Below are 20488 nucleotides of genomic sequence, written 5' to 3'. Positions count from 1 at the left end.
TAAAATATTTACTTTTTAGATATATATTTAATGTGTTGATTTACATTATTATAAATAGGAACCCCAATTTAGTAAAAAAGGACCAGAAATATGGAAGACACAAGTTCTAAAGACTCTTAGTTTCCAAAGCCTATTAGAATCACTTGTATATATACAGTCAAACCTTGTTAACTTAAACTTCAAATTTCTGAATTTTTCAATGCCTCAAAGGAAAAAAAGAGTCCTATACACTTAATGTTTTTTTTATCGATTTATTTCTTAACTTGAACCAATTTATTCCTATTATGTATGCACTGTTACACATATGAAGTTTCACATTTTCTATGTATGCAAATAATTACCACTTGTGTCATAGAGCCATCTCTTAAAGAACTTTTCAATTTTTGAACTAAAATTTTTCATTTTCATAAATGCCAAGAACGCAATTTGAACTGTAGTTGAAACCTAATCTCATTTAAACCATTTTAAAGTATTTTAGAATGTTCTGAAGATGGAAAATAATTTCTTTGCCAAATTCAAAACCTACATTTTTAGTGTTTTTATATATTATGATGCCTAAAAAGAAGTTTGTAATTTTTGTTAATAATTTTAACATCAACAACACATTTTCAAAAACTAAAAGGAACTTTATAACATCTTTATACATTTATAAAAACAGAAGTATTTTCACACAAAAATGTAATGAAAATGGCAATAATAACTTTTAGTATCATCATTGTAATTCACAGCATAAAATTTAACACTGATAACTGATAAGACAATTTTTACAGAAATTAGAAAAATTTCTTATAGTTTAGTATTAATAGAAATAGTTTAGCAAACATAAAAAATTATAATGATATATACCATGAATTCCAATTCCCATTTTGGCAAGAGGAGGTAAATTAGGAGAACTAAAGGCATCAAGACTAGATGTACTAATTTTACTTGTTCTGTTTCCTCTAAACAGTTTGTTATTGAATAAAATTGTTACCTGAAAAGACATATATAAATAGTTAAGAATCTTTGTGATCAAAAGAAATTCATACAATCATTGAATAAGTTGAGTCTTTTATATTTTAACATATTTTTGAATTGGCATTGAACAGCCAACCCAGTCTTTTATCTTAAAAATATTTTTAATTTGAGATACTTTCCATGCTTTTCACTCAAAGCATAACTAAGCATTTAAGATTTGATAACAATTAAAATTGACATGCATTGAATATTTTCTTAGGGGGAGGACTAAGTTCTATGTATCAGTCAAAGTTTAAGCTTTAAAAAATTATGGATGAAGATTGTCCCCGTTCAGTGGTAGAATTTCTAATTTTAGTTCAGACTTAATTTCCGTTTAAGTACATTCTGTTCTGACAACACTTTACAATTCTAGTTAAATAAAAATCTCATCTCAACCAGTTTGAATAGATACCAAAAAGAAATTTTTTATAGAGTAACATATTTTATAAATTAAAATTGCAACAGTAACAAAGTGAAAGTATAAGTTAATTTGTTTTTTAAAGTTAAGTTCTTTTTTAAAGATTTTTTCACTTAAAATTTCTTAATAATAGAATGCATTTTTTATCAAGAATTTCTTAAATTAATTAAAGATTATAATAACAAACTTAAAAAAAAATCAAAGAAACTAAAGTATACACAATAATTTTTTACAGGTGCAGTCGAACTTTAATTATCTGAATCTGTTTCACGGGGATGAGAGTAGTCCGAAAGTAAAAAAGAGGAAATCCAAAATATATAATATGTAGAAGCTATGATATCCAAAAATTTGACAAAAAAGTGCGATTTTTAAACCATGTGATTATAAATCCCGATGATTAATTTTAAAATTGTATGAATATAAATCATATGCATATTAAAATTGTGTGAATAATTATCGCAATATTTGATTTTAAATTGAGAGAATATGAATCCCGATACGTGGCTTTTAAATCACATGAATATGAAACTCTATATTGGATTTCAAAAATCCGAAAATATAAATCATGATGCATAATTTTTTGAGAGCTTAAATACGATACGAATCACGCTGCATAACTTTTAAATCGTGTGAATATGAACCATGATGCATAATTTTTAAATCGCGTGAATACAAATCCCACAATGTCTACTTTTAAAATCACTTATAAATACGAAAATCGAAGTTTGATATTACAACCGCATAAACAAATCCCGACATTGGATTTTAAATTCTCATGAATATGAATCGCTTCATAGGGTTTCAAAAATGCGAAATAGAAATTGCGCTATTGGATTTTTAAGTCTCGTAAATAAGAATAGCAATGTATGACATTTAAATCACCTGAAAGGAATCACAACGAGCAAAATTTTAAATCAGGTAAATGTGAACATCAATGTTTGATATTAAAATCTCGTGAATAAGAATCAAGATATTAGCAAATTCTGGGTTAGAGATTTCTATATAGCTTGTTTGTATGGTTTTTGTTTAGCCATAATAAACAAAAATGTAAAAGATAAATAGAATCAGCAAATAAATATTTTTACCGCAAATCCACCGCTATTTTTTTAATTATTATTATTTCGTTTGCTTTCGCGGCGGCAAACACGAAGCAGCGATGCCTGAGTTACGAAAATATGAGCTACCTGGAGGGCAGGGCTAAAGAGAATAGAAGGGCTGGTTCACTCCTTTGAAGTATCTCTTGCCGCGCCGATCCTCCGACGTCACTCTAGTGACGTCACTTTGGCGCAAAGCTCGCACTTTTACTTCAAGAACGGAGCGTTTGGCCTTACTAGCTCTAACTAACATTGGATCATTTCTTTTTGCGAGATATTCTAAGACATTTGTTATTTTCTATAATGACTTTCCTCAGTTTTTGCAGTGAATTTACAAGAATTTAAAACTATTATCGAAATGCCAGTTTGCGCGATTGCAACTTGCAAAAATTCTGATATAAAAACAAAAGGAAAAAGCATAATTTTTCGCGTGTTCCCTAAAGTAAATGAACAACTATGTAAAGAATGGATTCCGAAATGACACAGTTAATATAAAACCGCAATACGTTTATTCTGTCGTAAAGAACTTTTATAAAAATTCATTATCTAAATAGAAACCGCCTCGCTACTTCATAAAGAAAGGCAGGTGAAAAGAATTAAAAAATAGATAAAGTCAAAGAAAATTAAAATGTAAGTAAAAAGTATAAATAAAATATATAGTATATAGTTGAAATTTTCCTAATTTCATAACATATTTTTTAATGTAGTTATTCTAAATATTTATGATTTTTTTTAAAAATTATATTCTCTTCAATTTAAATATCTATATATTATATCATCGTAAATTTAAATGCCTATAAACAATTGTAAAATTTCTGATGTCATTATGAACCTAAATTATTATTTTGTTTCAGTAGCGTTTAAGGTTGATGTTTCCTAATGATTAAGTATGAACAAATTGCTATTAACGACATATTTTAAAATCAGGGATTCTAAATTTAACTTAACTTATCTTTATAAAAGAATATGTAGATAAAAAAAGTGTCGATATATGCCTTCATTTTTCTTAATAGTTAAAGTTAAAACTGAACTTTTTAAAATAAAGTATTTATCGTGTCATTTTCACCAACTAGCAAAACGTTTTTATAAGTTTAAAATGGTATTTTTTTAATATAATAACCAAGAAAGTTTTTTTTGAACTATGTTTATGAACGGAAATAATGTGTTAATTACGTAAAGTTTGAAGGTTAATAACCAGAAAAAGTCTAACTTATTTTTACAAGAGAAAGATGCAAAGCTATCATATCTTTGCTTGCGATCTCCGAGATCTGTAGACACAGTGACGTCATGAGGAGGGAAATCGTAGCTTCAGCTCTAAGAGCGGAGTGAACTAGCCCTTGTATTCTCTTTAGCCCTGCCTGGAGGGAGGGCAAAATTACAGAAAATTTATTTTCTGCGTGTATAAGCGAAGAAAATAGCTAAAATAAGTCAAAATGAGTAAGAGTTGGCAGCTACCTAGACTGAATTTTCTGTTTATATTTGAAAATCGACAATAAATATAATAATTTTATTTCAACAACTGAATTTTCAGAAACAGTGAAATATTTATAAAAAATAAAAAAATCGGAGTTTTTGATAAAAAAGCTGAAATTTGAGAGACAAAAGCGGAAATCCGCTAAAAAGCAGAAAAATCTCATTCCTGGTTTCAACTACACTTTTTTTTCTTCTCCTTTTCCAATAATGTGTGATCATGTGAAATGATCTATCACAAATCAATAGAGATTTTTTTTTCAGGTTCATTGTGCATGCATTGCAAATAATTTGCAAACTATTGCATTTCAGAGAGTAATGAACCAGCAAAAACCCTTTTTGTCATTAAAAGAAACTACACTACCACCAACAATATTAGTATTGAACCCCTCAAACTGTCTTAGTCATGATAAAAAAAGTCCTCAGCTGCACTTAGTAGACCATATTTTTTTTAGTGCATAACTTACATAGCACCAACCAATTACATGCAGCAACTAAACTTTAACAGTGGGTGAAACTGGCTGCCTTTGATTTAATAAAGGAATTTAAAAGTTATGATTTTTGTTGCTTTTTGTACCTTTCCAGGGTAGCTTACTAATAGTTTTAAATGTATTTGATAGCAAGCCATTTATTTAATGATCAGAAAAAAACTAAATGAACAGTGCGAAATGCAATATTTACTTTTTTAGTAAACACAATTAAAATTAGTGAGTATTAACACATTTCACTTTTTAAATAGCGATGAAAAAAAGTATGCATAAGTATAGTTTTAGATACCTAATTTACAATTTTGTCTTCAACAAATTTAATCCCTTCCTTGCCATTAAAACGCCTGTTTGTCAATCACTCGTTTTGGAGTTCCCATTTTCGAATCTAAACAAGCCAGTTTCCTCCGAAATAGAAAGATAGAAATTAGCTCGTAATATTAGTTTTTTGTATTATCCATCAAAAAAATTCGCAAACACAATCTTTTTCAAATTGTTGTATAGTTGAAACAATTAGTTTAATTTGATCTAAGAGTGATATTTAACTTAAACTTTAAAAATTTCTAAGAAAATTAAAAATTCAGTCCTTATAATACTAAAACTAATTGCTATTTTTCTTCTGCTATTGAATTTTTTTACAATTATCTACTACAGGTCTGGCTCTACAATTTTCCAAATTATTGCTGTGGTCCTCAGGTGCAAAAGGTTGAAGACCCTTAGATTAGATTTTAAAAAATATGTGTGTTTGTTGATATTATGCTACAAAAATCATACTTCATTTCTAAACTGCCAACACTTGCACTTTTCCTAAAGTTTTTTTCTGGTATTCTGCTAATGAACTAAAAATTGCAATCACTGTAAGCAGAAATTTCTTTAGAACTTAAGATTAATCACTGATTATCAGATAGTTTATATGTATGTTTAAATTAATTACCGTATTTTTCGGCGGAAGAGCCGCGTCACTATCGAAAAAAATGTTGTTTTTTTCCTACATGCGGCGCTTCCGACGAAATATTTTTTTGTAGCAAAAAAATTTGTCAAGGAAAGTTATTTAAGATGAAATAATTTTCTGAGAGAAAAGACTATTAAAAAAAATTAATAACTAAGTCGACGAAATATTCGTCCGTATTGCGATCTGCTGCAGAACATCGCCAATTCTTAGCAAACTTTCGGCAGCAGCCTGTAAGAAAATAAATAAACGAAATAATAATTTTAAAAAAAACATCGCATAAGGAAAAAATTTAAAAGGTATGCATCTTATATCCACCCCCAGCTTAAGGAAAAATCGCAAGCTAGAAATCTATTTAACGCCTTGGCAATAGTAATTTAAGCGAACAGAAAAGGAAGAATAGGACCCTAAACCCGACACTCGCGGGACTGGCGAAATGCCGAACTTCGGATCTCTTTCGGAAATTCCAATATGGCCCCCAAATATTACTATAATTCAATTCCACTGTTAATTTCAGAAAAACCAATAAATTTAGTCAAATTTCGATTGTAGATTATGATGGAGTGGGGTGAATTTAAAACTGGCCCATCTTAAGAGAAATTTTACTAATCAAAATAATAATTTATATAATATAATCAAGAAGAAATAATCAGAATCCTATGAAGAAGAAATAATCGTTTCTTCTTTGGAGCGAGATCATAGTTCTCGTTTTTTCTTTTAGATAACATTTTGTTTTAACAAAAGACGCTTACCTCGCAAGAAGAAAAAAAAAGCTAACAGGGAACTACCAAAAAAAAATTTTTTTTTAACAATTTATGCTAAGAAACTAACAATGAATAACAACAAAAAACAAGCTAAAAACTAATAACGATAAAAAAAAAACAAGCAAGCAACAAAACCGCAAAAGGGATAGAATTCATTTTGTTGTCCACGTGGTAGTTTCAATGTCAACTGGGTGTGGCCAATTTATGGTCAAACAGAAGAGGGAAATTTGGGGGTAAAGCACAAGCACAGCTGTCAAGATTGATTGATCAGTTTTTTCTAACTTCCATTTCTTTATTTTGCTCAGTGGAAATGCAAGTGTTTTTACTTTTCACTTTATTTTAAACTGCTTAAGAAACAGATGTTTCTTTTGACACAGATTTATTTTTTTTTTCAAGCTTCTTTTTTATTTTTAAAAGATAAAATAAAGTAAGTTACTTCAACAGAATAAAATTCCAAATAAAAAGAATATAGCTGATTTTTTTTGTCTTATCAATATAAATTTCTTAAAAAAAAAAATTAAAAAAAAGATTAGATCAGATTAAGTGCCAAATTTTGGAATGCTGGATTAGGGGTCCCATACCCTTTTCTTTTCCCCAACCCCTTTTAAATATTGAGTCACATTGGGTTATTTCCATTGAAGGAGAGGGCATTCTACTCACTAAAATTCCACCCTCAAAGATTGTGAAAGTGAAACTTATTTCCCGTTCGCTCATTTCTTCAGAATTTTTTGGGGCCTGCTTAGTTATTTCTTACTCTTGTTATTATTAGTTATTTCGTTATTATTAGCTGTTTCGTTATTATGTATTAGTTTTTCCTCAAATTGTTAACGGTAATAAATTTTAAAATCTTTTTATTTTAAAATCTTTCTTTTAATAAATTTTTATTTTATTTTTCTTATTGCATTGTTTTACGGATTCCTGTAATCAGTTCAGCCTTAATTCAGCTACTGAACATATAAATATTCTTTTTGCTGTTCTTCTGTTTTTTGGCGCGGTGCCAACTAGTAAGAACAACTTTATTTTATATAGTTTTGTTGTTTTCTTTTTTTCTTTTGCTGAAAGAGAAAACTTTTTTTGTTGCTTTTTTTTTTGCTGAAAAAGAAATTTTTTATTATAATTTAGAAATTAAAACTTTATTTTATGAAATGCATAAAAAAATGTAATTTTTTATTATACAGATATTCTAAATGTTAATTTAAAGGTCTCTTCTGAAAGGATGCTGATATACGCGGTTCAGCGCCATTGCGGCGCTTACTATAACTTTTCTTTTTAAAAATTCATTTTTATCGAGGTGCGGCGCTTGTGACGAAGCAGCGCTTGTGACGAAGCGGCGCTTTCGCCGAAAAATACGGTAGGTATAATGGTAAGCAAGATCATTTTATATCATATTTATGAAACACAGAGAAAAACATTGCAGTATAAGTTTTGGTTACAAAAACATAAAAGTAAAATCTCACTGGAAAATAGGAAAAGGTGACAACTACATTATTTATAACTAATACTTACTTGTATCTTAATCTGCTAGAAAATATTTAAGAGTTACCCTTGATGTTCCTTTAATGCAATATGTAAGAATATTTCTAGGTGCAAAGTTATTATTTGGTCAAATTATAAACTTGGTTTGGCTAAATGGAAATTTCCATCCTCCCAAAATATAAGCTTGCCGCATCGTTGCTTGTTTGTAAAATACAACAAAGGAATTTTTATGAATTCCCATACTAAGACCAAACATTATATACAATTATCACTTGCCTGTTGAATTTAGATAAAAATTTATGTTTCAAATTAACAAATTTCAAAACAAAATATACACAATTCATTCCTCATACACTATTGATCACAAAATATTCTTTGGCTGGAAGATCCTAAGAGAGAGCAACGAGTCTTATCATTTGGTCCTCAAAGCAGAAATAAAACTACACAATTCAATTTAAAAAATGGGCATGTTTTTGAGGAGAAATTAGATATGAGGAGAAATTAGAGATGCATTAAATACTGATAAAAATATTATACATATTATTTTAACTATCTGCAATATTCTGTATAATTGGAATATAATAATTCTTGAAAACTATATTGCAATTAGTTACCTCAGGAATACAATAATTTCCAGCAATGATAAGTGCATTCATAAGATTATCACGACCATCACTTCTAGCTTCATAGAGAGGTATCTAAAAATTTGTGAGCAACATCATTTATGAGTACTAAAATATGTTTATAATCATATAAAACTAAACAAAAACCATGTAAAAATCAAAATAAATTATAGTAAAACCTGTTTAGTCTGATCACTTGAGGTGCATTGGTTTAGCAGTTAATCTAGACAGGCGAACAACTTATAGAGGGGAATTAGTTGCTGTTCTTTTCTATCATTTCTTATATCATGTTATGCATATACTACATTATTTATGCGTTTCTTATATGGTATAAATCAAAATAATGATAAATAAAATTGCATTTTTTAATTTTAAAATTCTATTTATCATACACATCTAAAGAAAGCACATTAATTGCTAAAATAAATTACAAAAAAATATAAAACTAAACAAAAATCATGTAAAAATCATAAGAAATTATAGTAAAACCTGTTTAGTCTGACCACTTGAGGTGCATTGGTTTAGCAGTTAATCTAGACAGGCGAACAACTTATAGAGGGGGATTAGTTGTTGTTCTTTTCTATCATTTCTTATATCATGTTATGCATATACTACATTATTTATGCGTTTCTTATATGGTATAAATCAAAATAATGATAAATAAAACTGCATTTTTTAATTTTAAAATTCTATTTATCATACACATCTAAAGAAAGCACATTAATTGCTAAAATAAATTACTATTTGTTAAATAAATTTAATGTTACATTCATAAGTTTAAAAAATAAACAAATATGTTTTGTTAGAGATGTATCCCAGGAATTTATAATAAATAATTTCTTAAATCAGTCACAAACATTTCTTCTCACATAGTAATAGAACACATCTTTTCACTAGAAGATATATACACTATTTGAAAATACATTATAATTACAGTAGAGATCCAATTATCCGGGATGCTCGGGACTATCGCTATCCCGGATGCCTGAATTTCCCGGTTTTCTGGATCGACCAAAAAGTGTCGTTAATCGATGTTTTATCGAACCCGAATTACAAAGAGAAAGTGTAATGCATAAAGTAAAAGAAAAAAGAAAGGTACTCCTAACTTTAAAAAGAAAAAAGAAATGGTAGAAAAATAACATTTAAAAGAATAAAAAAATTTGCAAGTTTAGACAAGAAAAACAAGTTTAAAAAATACAAAATTCCCGTATTTATTTTTAAAAATAATTACAATTCCTAAATTAACTAATATAAACAAAACCAATGGTTAAATAATGCAATGTATTTTATACCTAATTATATGGGGGAAACGATAAAATAAAAGGAAAACTTATTAATCTAAATAAAAACTCTTGAAAATTATCGAACCGAAAGTTAAAAAAGGCACTAGCATAAATATTAAAACCCGAAACAAGACAAGATCGACGGAATTTTAAAAAAAAAACCTAATGATAAAATTTATGAATAAAAAGAATTAATTTATTGAGTGCGAAATTTATCGTGAAAAGAAAAAAATATCAAACGTAGTGGAATCAGAAAAACAAAACTGCAATCTGCTTCATAAAATAATCCTATGTTTAAATTAATAAACAATTCTCCTTTTATTTATTTATTTTTGTTGATAAAAACACGATATTTAATTACAGCAGATGTGATTCCACATCAATAAAAACTTGCAAATGATACCGCACTTCCAAAGAATGAGAATTTATTCAGAAGAAAAAGATTTTATTTTTATTAATCGATGTCATATAGATAAATATATTTTTCTCTTTCATCTTCTGTTCACTGATATGCATGCAATGCATTTTCCCCACCCCCCTCGTAAATCTAACAGAAAACGAAATCAGCATGCCACACCCTTGAGCTTGATTGATGGCCTAAAGGAGAAAATAAAACATTCCTCCCTTCCCTGCCTTCAAGGTCACAAAGGAAATGACGTTTCTCTGGGTAAACGGGGGGAAAAATTCTCCCCTTCCTTACATTTTCCTCTACTCAACTTCAAGGATGAGTACAATTTCCGCTTTTTTCATAATCGTTCTAGTTTAAAATGGCGGGAAAACCAATCAAAATTTTTCCCGGTTTTCTGGTTTCCCGGTTATCTGGATACCGGATAAATGGTTCTCTACTGTATTTCGATATTTTAAAATTTATTTTGTTACATGTACCTACAAACCTATTCGCTATGAAAACCCTTAATTATTTCCCCATACAGTTAATTTACAAAAGAATTTAGGTAATCTTTTAATGCTATTTTACAAATTCAGAAAAATTGTAATACACAACATATTAGCTTAGAAAAATTCCTAAACAAATTTTCTAAACTTGAAGACATTTAACATTTATAGCAATTTTACCATAACTACAAACTTACATTTTATTTATTTATTTATTTTACCTGGGAGCCAGTAATAACTACTGTCTTTCCTAAATTTTCTAACATAAATGACAATGCAGAAGCAGTATATGCCATTGTGTCTGTTCCATGTAAAACAACAAATCCACTAAAAGCCTCATATGCTTCCTAATTTAAGGAAAATGAAAAGGATCAATAAAATTTTTAAAACCAAAACTAACATCATTTTAATAAAATAAAATTCCAAAGAAATTAATATATAGCATATAGAATTATAGGAAAATTTTTCGTTGATAGAAGAAAAATAATCCCTCAGCCAGTTGTGGATTAGGCGATGGAGGTAACGGCTTCAGAATTCTTAAGACTAACAACAAAAATGGTAGAAATGAGGTAAACATTGTGCATTACCTGCATTTACCTCCTCAACAAGTTAGTCACCATTAATCTAAAGCTGAATAAGCATTAAATACCAAGCACCCACTAGAGATAATTTAAAAAAAAAAAAAAATGATAGCAATAAATAGTAAAGTCTATAATATAAGTGAAACAATATTAGTATCTTATAAAAAGACAGATGCACCATAATTAATAAAAACTGCTCTTCAAAAAATCACAGGATGAATCAAGAGAAAAATATGAGTTCGTAAAAAAAATTTCTCGTTAAATCAATAAGCTTTAGAAATACCTTGAGTATGTGTTGAAAATGCTTATAATTGTTTTATATTTTTAGAAAAAAAACAGCATTATTTTATCTGGGAATAAAGTATCTTTATTTCCAGACAGATACAGTGATTCCGCTTACATGCTATAGCATGTAAAATATGCCAAAAATTATAAATCAGGACGTAAAAGAATATATGATATGTATCTAGGGATGCATACATTTCCATACTTAGTTATATGAAAAAGAAAAATAAGAATTAGTGCAGTAAATTTATATTTGGCCTGGTAGACAAATTAAAAAAAAAAACTTTTTCTTTTTTGATATTAATTTCAGAGAAAAGGTATCAAATAACACAACGGATTTCCCTTGGTGCCACTGTTCGATAAGTTGTAATTAAAAGCCTGAATAGCCAAAATATAACTCTCATGATTTGATTTGTCTTTTAAAAGATTAAAAAAAAAATATAATTATGCATATTAGCATACGGATAAAGAAGTAGAGAATTTATCATCTGCTCAATAACATAGATCATTTTGTCTTTGTTCATCTCAGAGACCCCTATTTCCCTTCTTCTCTGCATATTGTTTTAATTCCTAAATCATTGTTTGAAATAAGAGTTCATTTTATTTTAGGCAGAATTTTGTGAATTCTGAAAATTTAGAATGTCTTACATTTAATTCATTTGTTCAGTTTATCCACTGTATAGGTTGGTTCCTAAATATTAGAATACAGAAATATTTAGGGCTATTAGAAATTATTTTAGACAGAATTTTGCGTATTCTGAAAATTTAGAATGTCTTAAATTTAATTCAGTTGTTTAGTTTATCCAATAGGTTGGTTCCTAAATAGTAGAATACAGAAATATTTAGGAATATTAGGAATTATTCTAGACAGAATTTTATGTATTCTGAAAATTTAGAATGTCTTAAATTTAATTCAGTTGTTTAGTTTACCTACTATGTGTGGGTTGGTTCCTAAATAGTAGAATACAGAAATAATTAGGAGAAAGCTAGTATATCTAAAATTGGTACAATAAAAACAGTATAATCAAAAATTGTACTTCTTTATACCTTAAAACTTACTGTTTTATACTTAGTAACTTCCAAACTTCTCATCAACTTAATTTTGGTCTCATTCGATTCAATGTAAAATATCACGTATGGAACAATTTCTAACCGGTTTTAATAGTAAATTTTAACCCCCACATAAAAAAAATTTCTAGCCTTCACAAATGATTCTTTGTCGAATTCACTTGCATTTTTATTCTAATCATAAAATAATAACTTTTCGGGCATATCTTTAAAAAACGAATTTAAAAAAGGATTCAAATTATTGGTCCATTGGATTATTAGAAATAAGACCCAGAAATTTAAACTAACAGAATCACTTTAGATACCTTTTCAAAATTAAAGGGGTAAGATGCAAATCACACAAAACTTGTCCTATTTTTTGCGCTCTCCATTATTTTGAATATTAGGTTTTGCTCCGTAACAATAGAAATTTTACAGATAAATCAACAACACTCCGTCTTTTTTAAGTAATCACTACTCTAGCATTGATTACCAGCTTTTACAGCAAGTTACTCACATATTCTAGTTTCTTTAATTTCCCAAAAAATCCTATATGTTAGGGGTGCACAACCTGCGGCCCGCGGGCCAAATGCAGCCCGCCAACACTCAATGTGCGGCCCGCTACCGCAATCTGAACAAAATAAAAAGTAAAAATTTTTTTTTTAAATAAAAAAAAATTCGGAAATTTGAAATTTACGCATTTAAGTTTTTGACGCACCCAATTTCACTCAATGTAGTTTTCGATGGTTACCTCTACAGATTTAGGCATAGTTTTGAAAATACCATTATTTTGAACACATCATTATTACGATACACGAATTTCTAATTTTAGTTATTACTTTTGACTCTCTTCGAGTGTTCCGATTTTATCGTAAATTCAATGACTTTCCGGTAGTTATTGCTGCCCATTTTCACGTATTTTCTGAAATCGCGATTTTTAAAAAGTTATGAAACGCTTTATTTGTGCAAACTTCATGAAAAATCTAATCTTTTTCGGCAGTTGTTGCTACGCATTTCCGCATGGTTTTTAAAATTTTGATATTTTGGCACGATATTATTACGAATCGCGATTAAATAATCGCTCATTTAGATAACCATTTTTTGACGTGGTTTATTTGTGCCAATTTTATTGCAAATCAAATTATTTTTCAATCGTTATTTTGGCAATTATTGTTACACATCTCTACAAGATTTTGAAAGTCCGATATTTTTTATACGCTATTTTGATACTTTAATTTCGCATTTAAATACATAAAATTTTGACGCGTTTTATTTACACCAATTTCACCGCAAATATAAAGGTATTTTGATAATTTCCTTTGTAGGTATTACTACGCTTTTTACCCGTGATTTAAAAAAAATTTATATTTTTCATATAATTTGACAGCACGCGAGTTTTGAATCGCGCATTAAAATAATTACTTTTTATGTGCTGTATTTGTGTCGATTTTCACATAAATATAAGAGGTTTTTCGAACGTCTTTTTACTTGTAATTTAGAATATCCTGATATTTTAGCACAATATTACAACTCTTAAAATTCGATACTGTTTTAATTTTTTTTTGGAACTTAAAAAGTAATTATGTATTTTAGCAAAATCGATACCTTCCTAAAAAGAATAAAAATGAAAAATAAAAACAAGTTGTGTACATTTCTATTAAACGCGTTCCCCTTTGCTAAAAAATAATTCAAAACACGTGTATATTTCTTTTGTCCCATGAACAAGTGCAAGTTAGCATCACACACTCAACCTATTCTTTTTGTTGTTACATGATTTAAAAATCACATGTCGAGATTCGTATTTATACGTTTTAAAAATCATACGTTTTAATTCTTCGCGTAATTTAAAATTCACACATCGTAATTCGTATTTACGCGATCTTAAAATTGCGCAGCGCATTTCGCATTAAAAATAACGAGATTTAAAAATCATCCATCGCGATTCATATTCACGCGATTTAAAAACCATATATCGCGATTCATATACACACATTTTAAAAATCATGTGCTGTGAGTAGTCTTTTCGCAATTTAAAATTGTACATCTCAATTCGTATTCACGCAATTTGAAAATCACACATTGCGTTTTATATTTGCGCAATTTAAAAAGCACACATAACAATTAGTATTTAGGCAATTATAAAATAACACATCGCTATTTGTATTCACGTGATTTAAAAATATGGAAATGAAGAACACCATCTAGGACAAATTCCAAAAGTGCTTAAGTTTTTTGCCCTAATTTAATACTACCCACAACAACAGCTTCTGTCCCAAGACTGTTTTCCAGAATAAATTTGGCCTGTTCAAAATTACAGAGCAGTCTTTTAACAAATTCATTTAATGGCTCGAAAAAGCATGATCAAGTGAATCACATGATCAAGTGAATAAAATTATCCCAATATTCAAAAATTTTGCAAATTACAGGATAACCATTAAGAAAATTTTTTAACCATTTTCTTATGCTATACTTCCACCATTTCATATCATTCATGATTGTACGCTGGGAAATGATTTGTATATCATTAAATTTTAACAGTAAAAAATATAATCAAAATAAGTTTCGTTAAGTAATGTAAATGTTACTAATTGTTTATGCATATGTATATTAATTGTAAATAGAAAGTGTCATGTTAAAAAAATATTCGCCATAAAAAATTTTAAACAAGTATCTTAATAGTTTTTTATTATTACGGAAAATAGTTTATTCAAGATTAATGCTTTCTTTCTTTCTTCCCTCTCTCTGCCCCTATTTCCTATCATTAATTTAAAATAAATGTTTTAAAGTTTAAGTATATTCCCCTTCTAAATGCTAAATCTTATTTTCCGCAGATGGGGTTTTGTTTCAATTTTTATCATTTTTAACCCTATAAACTTTCTTTAAATCAAAGTATTTAACTTGTATTTATTTTAATAACTAGAACATTTTTTTAAAATTTTTTTCTATGAACAAATTTTTTAAAGTTAAAATTTATGTTAAAATGGACTTATGCATTATGTAATATGACTTTTAAGAAACATGTATTTTCCCATAGTTTTTTAATTATTTCAATTTATCTAAGTTTTCTTCTGATTAACTGATTCTGTTTTTTCTTAGAAGGCTCAGTTTTTTCTTAGTTTAGAAGTTTTTAACTTTAAACATTTAAAAGTATTTAATTTTATGCTAAGATATTACAAGGTTAACTTAGAAAAAGAATTTAGTGGTTACAACAATGTTTTTATAACAATTACTATCTAAAATTGCTATGAATATGTTTGTCTAAAATACTTTGGGTGTTCCCTTTGACATGCGGCCCTTCATTAGTCAATCTGCTGCGCATGTGGCCCTTCACTCAAAAAGGTTGTGCACCCCTACTATATGTTTAAAAGTTTTAAGTACACATTTAATCATATTCAAAATATAAGACTCAGTTAGTCAGTAAGAGTTTTTTACTTCTTTAATACTAAAAAATTGTCTCTTGATTTTTGAAATATATTTACTGCCAAGCAAAATATTGTTCAAATAAAATTGTTGTCAAAACTTAAAATAAGAAAAAAATGGATATAATCTATACCTTAATATCCATTGCTATTCTAATCCAATCATCCATAGTCATATTTGAAGAATCTAATAAAGGATTATATTCTTGGACTGTATAAACAACTCTGGAAGACTCACCAGTATCCCTTTTTGTGAATAAATAAAATAAACTTTATTTACTAACAAAGTTAGCAGTGGGTAAATTTATAAATGAAAAAAAAAAATTGTTACTTTAACACATTTAGAAAAAAAAAAAGAGGAAAAAATAACAGAATCAACAATGTAATGCTTCAATTAAAATTTTGTAAAAGAAAAAACTATAAAAATAGCAGAGAAAATTCCAATTTGTCTTTCCTTTTAATGGTCCAAAGAAATACTTAAGCAATTTCAAGACAATTTCAACAAAACTTATCTTTTTAAATTCTATTCAAAATGAAAGTACAGTACAGAACCCGTTATCCGGAAATCAGAAAACCAGGAAACCAAAAAACCGGAAATAAATTCAATGAATTTTCCCAACATTTTTTTTTAAAAAAATTTTTTTACTCATAAGATTTTAGGATTTTTCTTTCTTTTTTGAAATATGTTTACCATACCATCACTTTAGAAATAATCATTACTGTATTACTTCATCGTTTTTTCTTCTTTTTAAGATTATTTCCAAATATTTTTTTTTTTTTTAGTTGGGTTTAACAATAAAAAAAACAGCTTTTTGTAGCGATTCAGAAAACCAGAAAAATCAGTTATCCGGAATAGCGATGGTCCCGATTGTTCCGGATAATCGGTTCCCTACTGTATCTTTGACAATAGGTTTAATTTTATTTCGTAATTTTAAAAATTATAAAATTTGCAAGATTCTTAAATATTTCTAGAATGAAAATCTAATTTAAATATTGATAAATCCTTTAATAAATAACAATCTGAGAACGGTAAAAACTAGTCTGTGTATAAATAGAGAAGATAATGAAAAACATTTTCAAACAGGTAAAAGCTTGTTAGAGAAGCTGTTTAAATAAGCATGCATAATGTAAAGAATTTTTTTTTTTCATTTTCTCTATCGTCAGCTAAAATTAACAAATTTTTTCTTGCTTAAGATTTATGAAAATTTTCTTTGGATGAATTACTTTTATAATCAATTTTAAATGCTGATGAGTTAGAAATTGGCAAACTAATATTCTTTCATATGGAGTCCCTAATTAGTTATTTACACATCAAGTTAAATATGTTATGCAAAAACTCAGTAAAATAAAATAAAAATAATAATAAAATAAAAGTGAAAGAAAGTCTTTTATATCCAAACAATTGTAACTTGATATTTTGTAACAGAACTTGGAAAATAAGTCAAGTAACAAATATTTAATTAAAAATATCTCAGTATCCTCAATTTTGGATAGTTTATAAATTCAAAATGTTTTTTTAATAACGCTATTTTTTAAATGATTTTAGAAAAATTTACAGAAATTTATTGGAATTTTGTGCGTCTAGAACACACTATTAAACTATTTTTAATTGCTTATTTATAAAATTTTACTTCAGAATTTAAAGTATTTTTCTGGAAAATAATGAATTTTAAAGCCTTATTTTCATGCAAATAACAATAATTCTATTTTAAACAAGTTATCAAGAAATTAACAAATGCCTTTTTTGTAATAAAAGTTCTTGATAAAGGTGAAATTTTAGATCTCCAAAATATAAGGCTCTTAAAATTAAAGAATGAAAAATTCAAATTAAAACAATTATTTTGAGCTTTAGATTGTTAAAAAACATAAGATTAAAATTATTTATTAGATAGATACTCACGGAAGAACTAATACATCTTCTTCGGGATACTGAATGTGATATTCAGTAGCCCCATTCAAATCATTAAGTTGAGGATATGTTTTAACTTTTTGGCCCATAACACATGGTTCAGGAACATAAACTGTTAAAAAAAAAACTGAAAGCTACTTAACAGGAAAATATTTATGATATTTTTCAAATACATATAATTATAATTTAGGATAGGATGATAATAACATACAGGTATAGAAAAATTCTGGATTTCTTATCTTCATAGCCAGAAAATGCTATTTACATACTTAATGTGAAGACCTCCTATATTGCGTCACCAAATCATCAACTGGAATATAGTCTTATTTAATACTGCTAAATTGTTAATTAGTTGGTTTTAATATAAAAGCAAGAATATTAGAAACAAACATCAGTGGTTCTTTTAAGCTAAATTGTTAACTAGCTAGATTTAACTTAAGAGCAATCCTAATAGAAACAAACATCAGCATTTTTTTTCTTTTCATGCTAAATTGTCAACTAGCTAATTAAATTTCAACATAAAGGAAACATTAAATATAAAATGAGCATTTCCTGTTCTTTATCTTAAAATTTAAATTGATTCAGTTGATAAAAAAAATTTATGTTTTATAAAATACAATTGACTCTCATACAAAAAATTATATAATGTTAATGCAAAACATTAATGTAAACAATGCATAAATATGATATTTTCGTATAAACTGACAAGCAATAAAAACACCACTCTTTTACAAGAAATACCTTTTAATGATTAAGTCACCTTTGATTTGGGCTTAAAATAGTATATCACATTCTGGGCTAAATAGCCTAAAAAATCTGGTTTAAGCGACAACTAAAAAAAAAAAATTTACTTTCTTTTAAATGTAACAATTTCATCTATTAAGAAAAAAACTCTTAACTGCTTGGATTCTTACATGGATTAATGGATGATAATCAAGATTCCCTTAAAACTATAAATTGTGGACTTGGCAGGATTTTACACACAATATCTGATATAATTGTATTGTTTAAATATAAATATCTAAGCAAAATAATTCACTTACAAACTTTCTTTTACCATACAGAGTTGCAAAAAACTTGATTGTCTCAGTAAAATACCAAATCAATTTTGATACAATAATCAGTATGCATGTACTTAGATCACTGCAATTATACTCGAATGTTTTGGATAAATTTTACTTTCATTGCACACTTTTCATAGAAAAGTTATTTTACACAGAGTACACCTAAATGACAATTAGCACATGAATATTTTGGAGAAACTTCACTTTCATCCTAAACTTATCACTGAAAAATCTATTTCACAACAGTGTTTTACAAGTTTTTAAAGACTAATACCTTTATCAATCAAATTAATTTAGCTACAGTTTTCAGAAAGCCTTCATAGAAAGTTATTATCTGCAGTTATAAAACGCATTTGCATTTAAATTATTGCAAGTTTACGTTTTTAATTGATGATGCATTTTTAAACAAATAATACATATTACATTATCATCTTTTATTTAAAAAAAAAAAAAAAAAAGTAAAGGAAAGGAAAGGGATGAAGCCATTGAAAACTTATTTACTTCATACAACTATTGATCTTATTAAAATAAACGTAGAAATGCTCAATATTAAGTGCAAATTAACTTTTCAAGGATGACGCAATCACAATTTTTTTCGAAAAATATTGCTTTAATTGAAGCAATTCCTTAATTTTAATTACGATATACTTATATAAGCTGTATAAATAATCGATTAAAAGCTCGCAAATAGTTAGAGCTTCATTTACAAAAATTGAAAAAAAAAAAAAAAAAAAACAAATATCACTTATTTTACCGTTTTCTTCAGTACGCATCATTCCAATAGTTCCACCAGTATAGAGAACAAGAACTTTGGTGAAATTGTTTTCTGCTTTTATTTTGTGAAGAGAATTGCTTTTCTTCATAGGTTTACTGTGGACAAGATTTTGTAAAAATGATGCTTCCTTATTTTGAAAGCTTTCTTTTGGGTTAGAACTACTTGTAGTTTCACCATCGAAATCTATATTTGCAGAAATCATCTTGCAACAGTCTTCCAATTTTTTAGTTAAAAATAATTCCTTACAACTTGAATAACTATTTTAGAGTCATAAATAAGACTGCAAATAATAATTATACGTATAACAAAATAAACAACGAAATATCTGCAACCTCACTGACCACTTTCTCAGTGGAAAACAGAACTACACACCGACAACAGACCGAATTTCGAGCGATGTTCGGAAGGACAAGAAGATTTTCAATGCGCTTGTATCCTTTGGCGCTAAAAAGCCCGATTGAAAAAAGAGTCTTTGCATAAGGCTACGGTGGGTTCCTGGAAAAATAAAGAATTAAACGCCACCTAGCAATATTATGTGTAATTTTGTAAACGAGTAAAATATTGATCGTTCACTCGTCCATTTGACACTTATGACGCGAATAATTCACCCATTAAAACTTACGGAACAAAACATTTAAAATTATCAATTTTATTTCCGTCATTCATTTAGCCAGTATTCGCGATCGCAACACTCGAATACGCCATCTGGGGAGAGACCGGTTTCATGCCTTTAGCCCTTCTCCCTTCCCTCTCCTCCTCTTTTCAGTTGTATAGGAATGTACTACGCTATTTTCCCTTTTCTTAATATTTTTCCTTTTTATTTAAGAAAAATATTTTTTAAAATAACCATGATACTTTTCTTTAGAACTATGTTTAATGTAGTTTTCAGTTCCATATAGTTTCTCAAGTTAAAAGATTTTAATCTATATGAAAATCAAGAGAGAAACTAACGTACT

The 20488-nt window shown here is 27.7% G+C and overlaps 1 protein-coding gene across 3 annotated transcripts in view; it reads right to left on the bottom strand.

The window, feature by feature from the left end:
- The window catches only part of LOC107455457 (L-asparaginase), a 44989-nt gene extending 24773 nt beyond the window's left edge, over window positions 1-20216 (bottom strand). The window contains exons 1-6 of one of the 3 annotated variants that reach the window (XR_001585572.4): window positions 19512-19947; window positions 17685-17805; window positions 15919-16030; window positions 10674-10799; window positions 8267-8350; window positions 847-973 (exon numbers count right to left, since the gene is read on the bottom strand). Coding sequence is in view for 2 of the 3 variants with exons in the window: in XM_016073033.4 (XP_015928519.1) it covers window positions 847-973; window positions 8267-8350; window positions 10674-10799; window positions 15919-16030; window positions 17685-17805; window positions 19512-19734 (793 nt within the window). In the remaining variant the exon portion in view is untranslated. Of the gene's footprint in view, window positions 1-846; window positions 974-8266; window positions 8351-10673; window positions 10800-15918; window positions 16031-17684; window positions 17806-18736; window positions 18868-19511 lie in introns of those variants that run through there. The other 2 variants (XM_016073033.4, XM_043050159.3) reach the window with 2 other exon arrangements.
- Window positions 20217-20488: the final 272 nt, after the last annotated feature.

Source organism: Parasteatoda tepidariorum, chromosome 11, assembly GCF_982258835.1.
Source record: "Parasteatoda tepidariorum strain Cologne lab strain chromosome 11, Ptep-v5.0, whole genome shotgun sequence".
NCBI lineage: Eukaryota > Metazoa > Arthropoda > Arachnida > Araneae > Theridiidae > Parasteatoda > Parasteatoda tepidariorum.
Note: the sequence above shows the minus strand (reverse complement) of the source record. Positions and strands in the feature narration are given on the sequence as shown.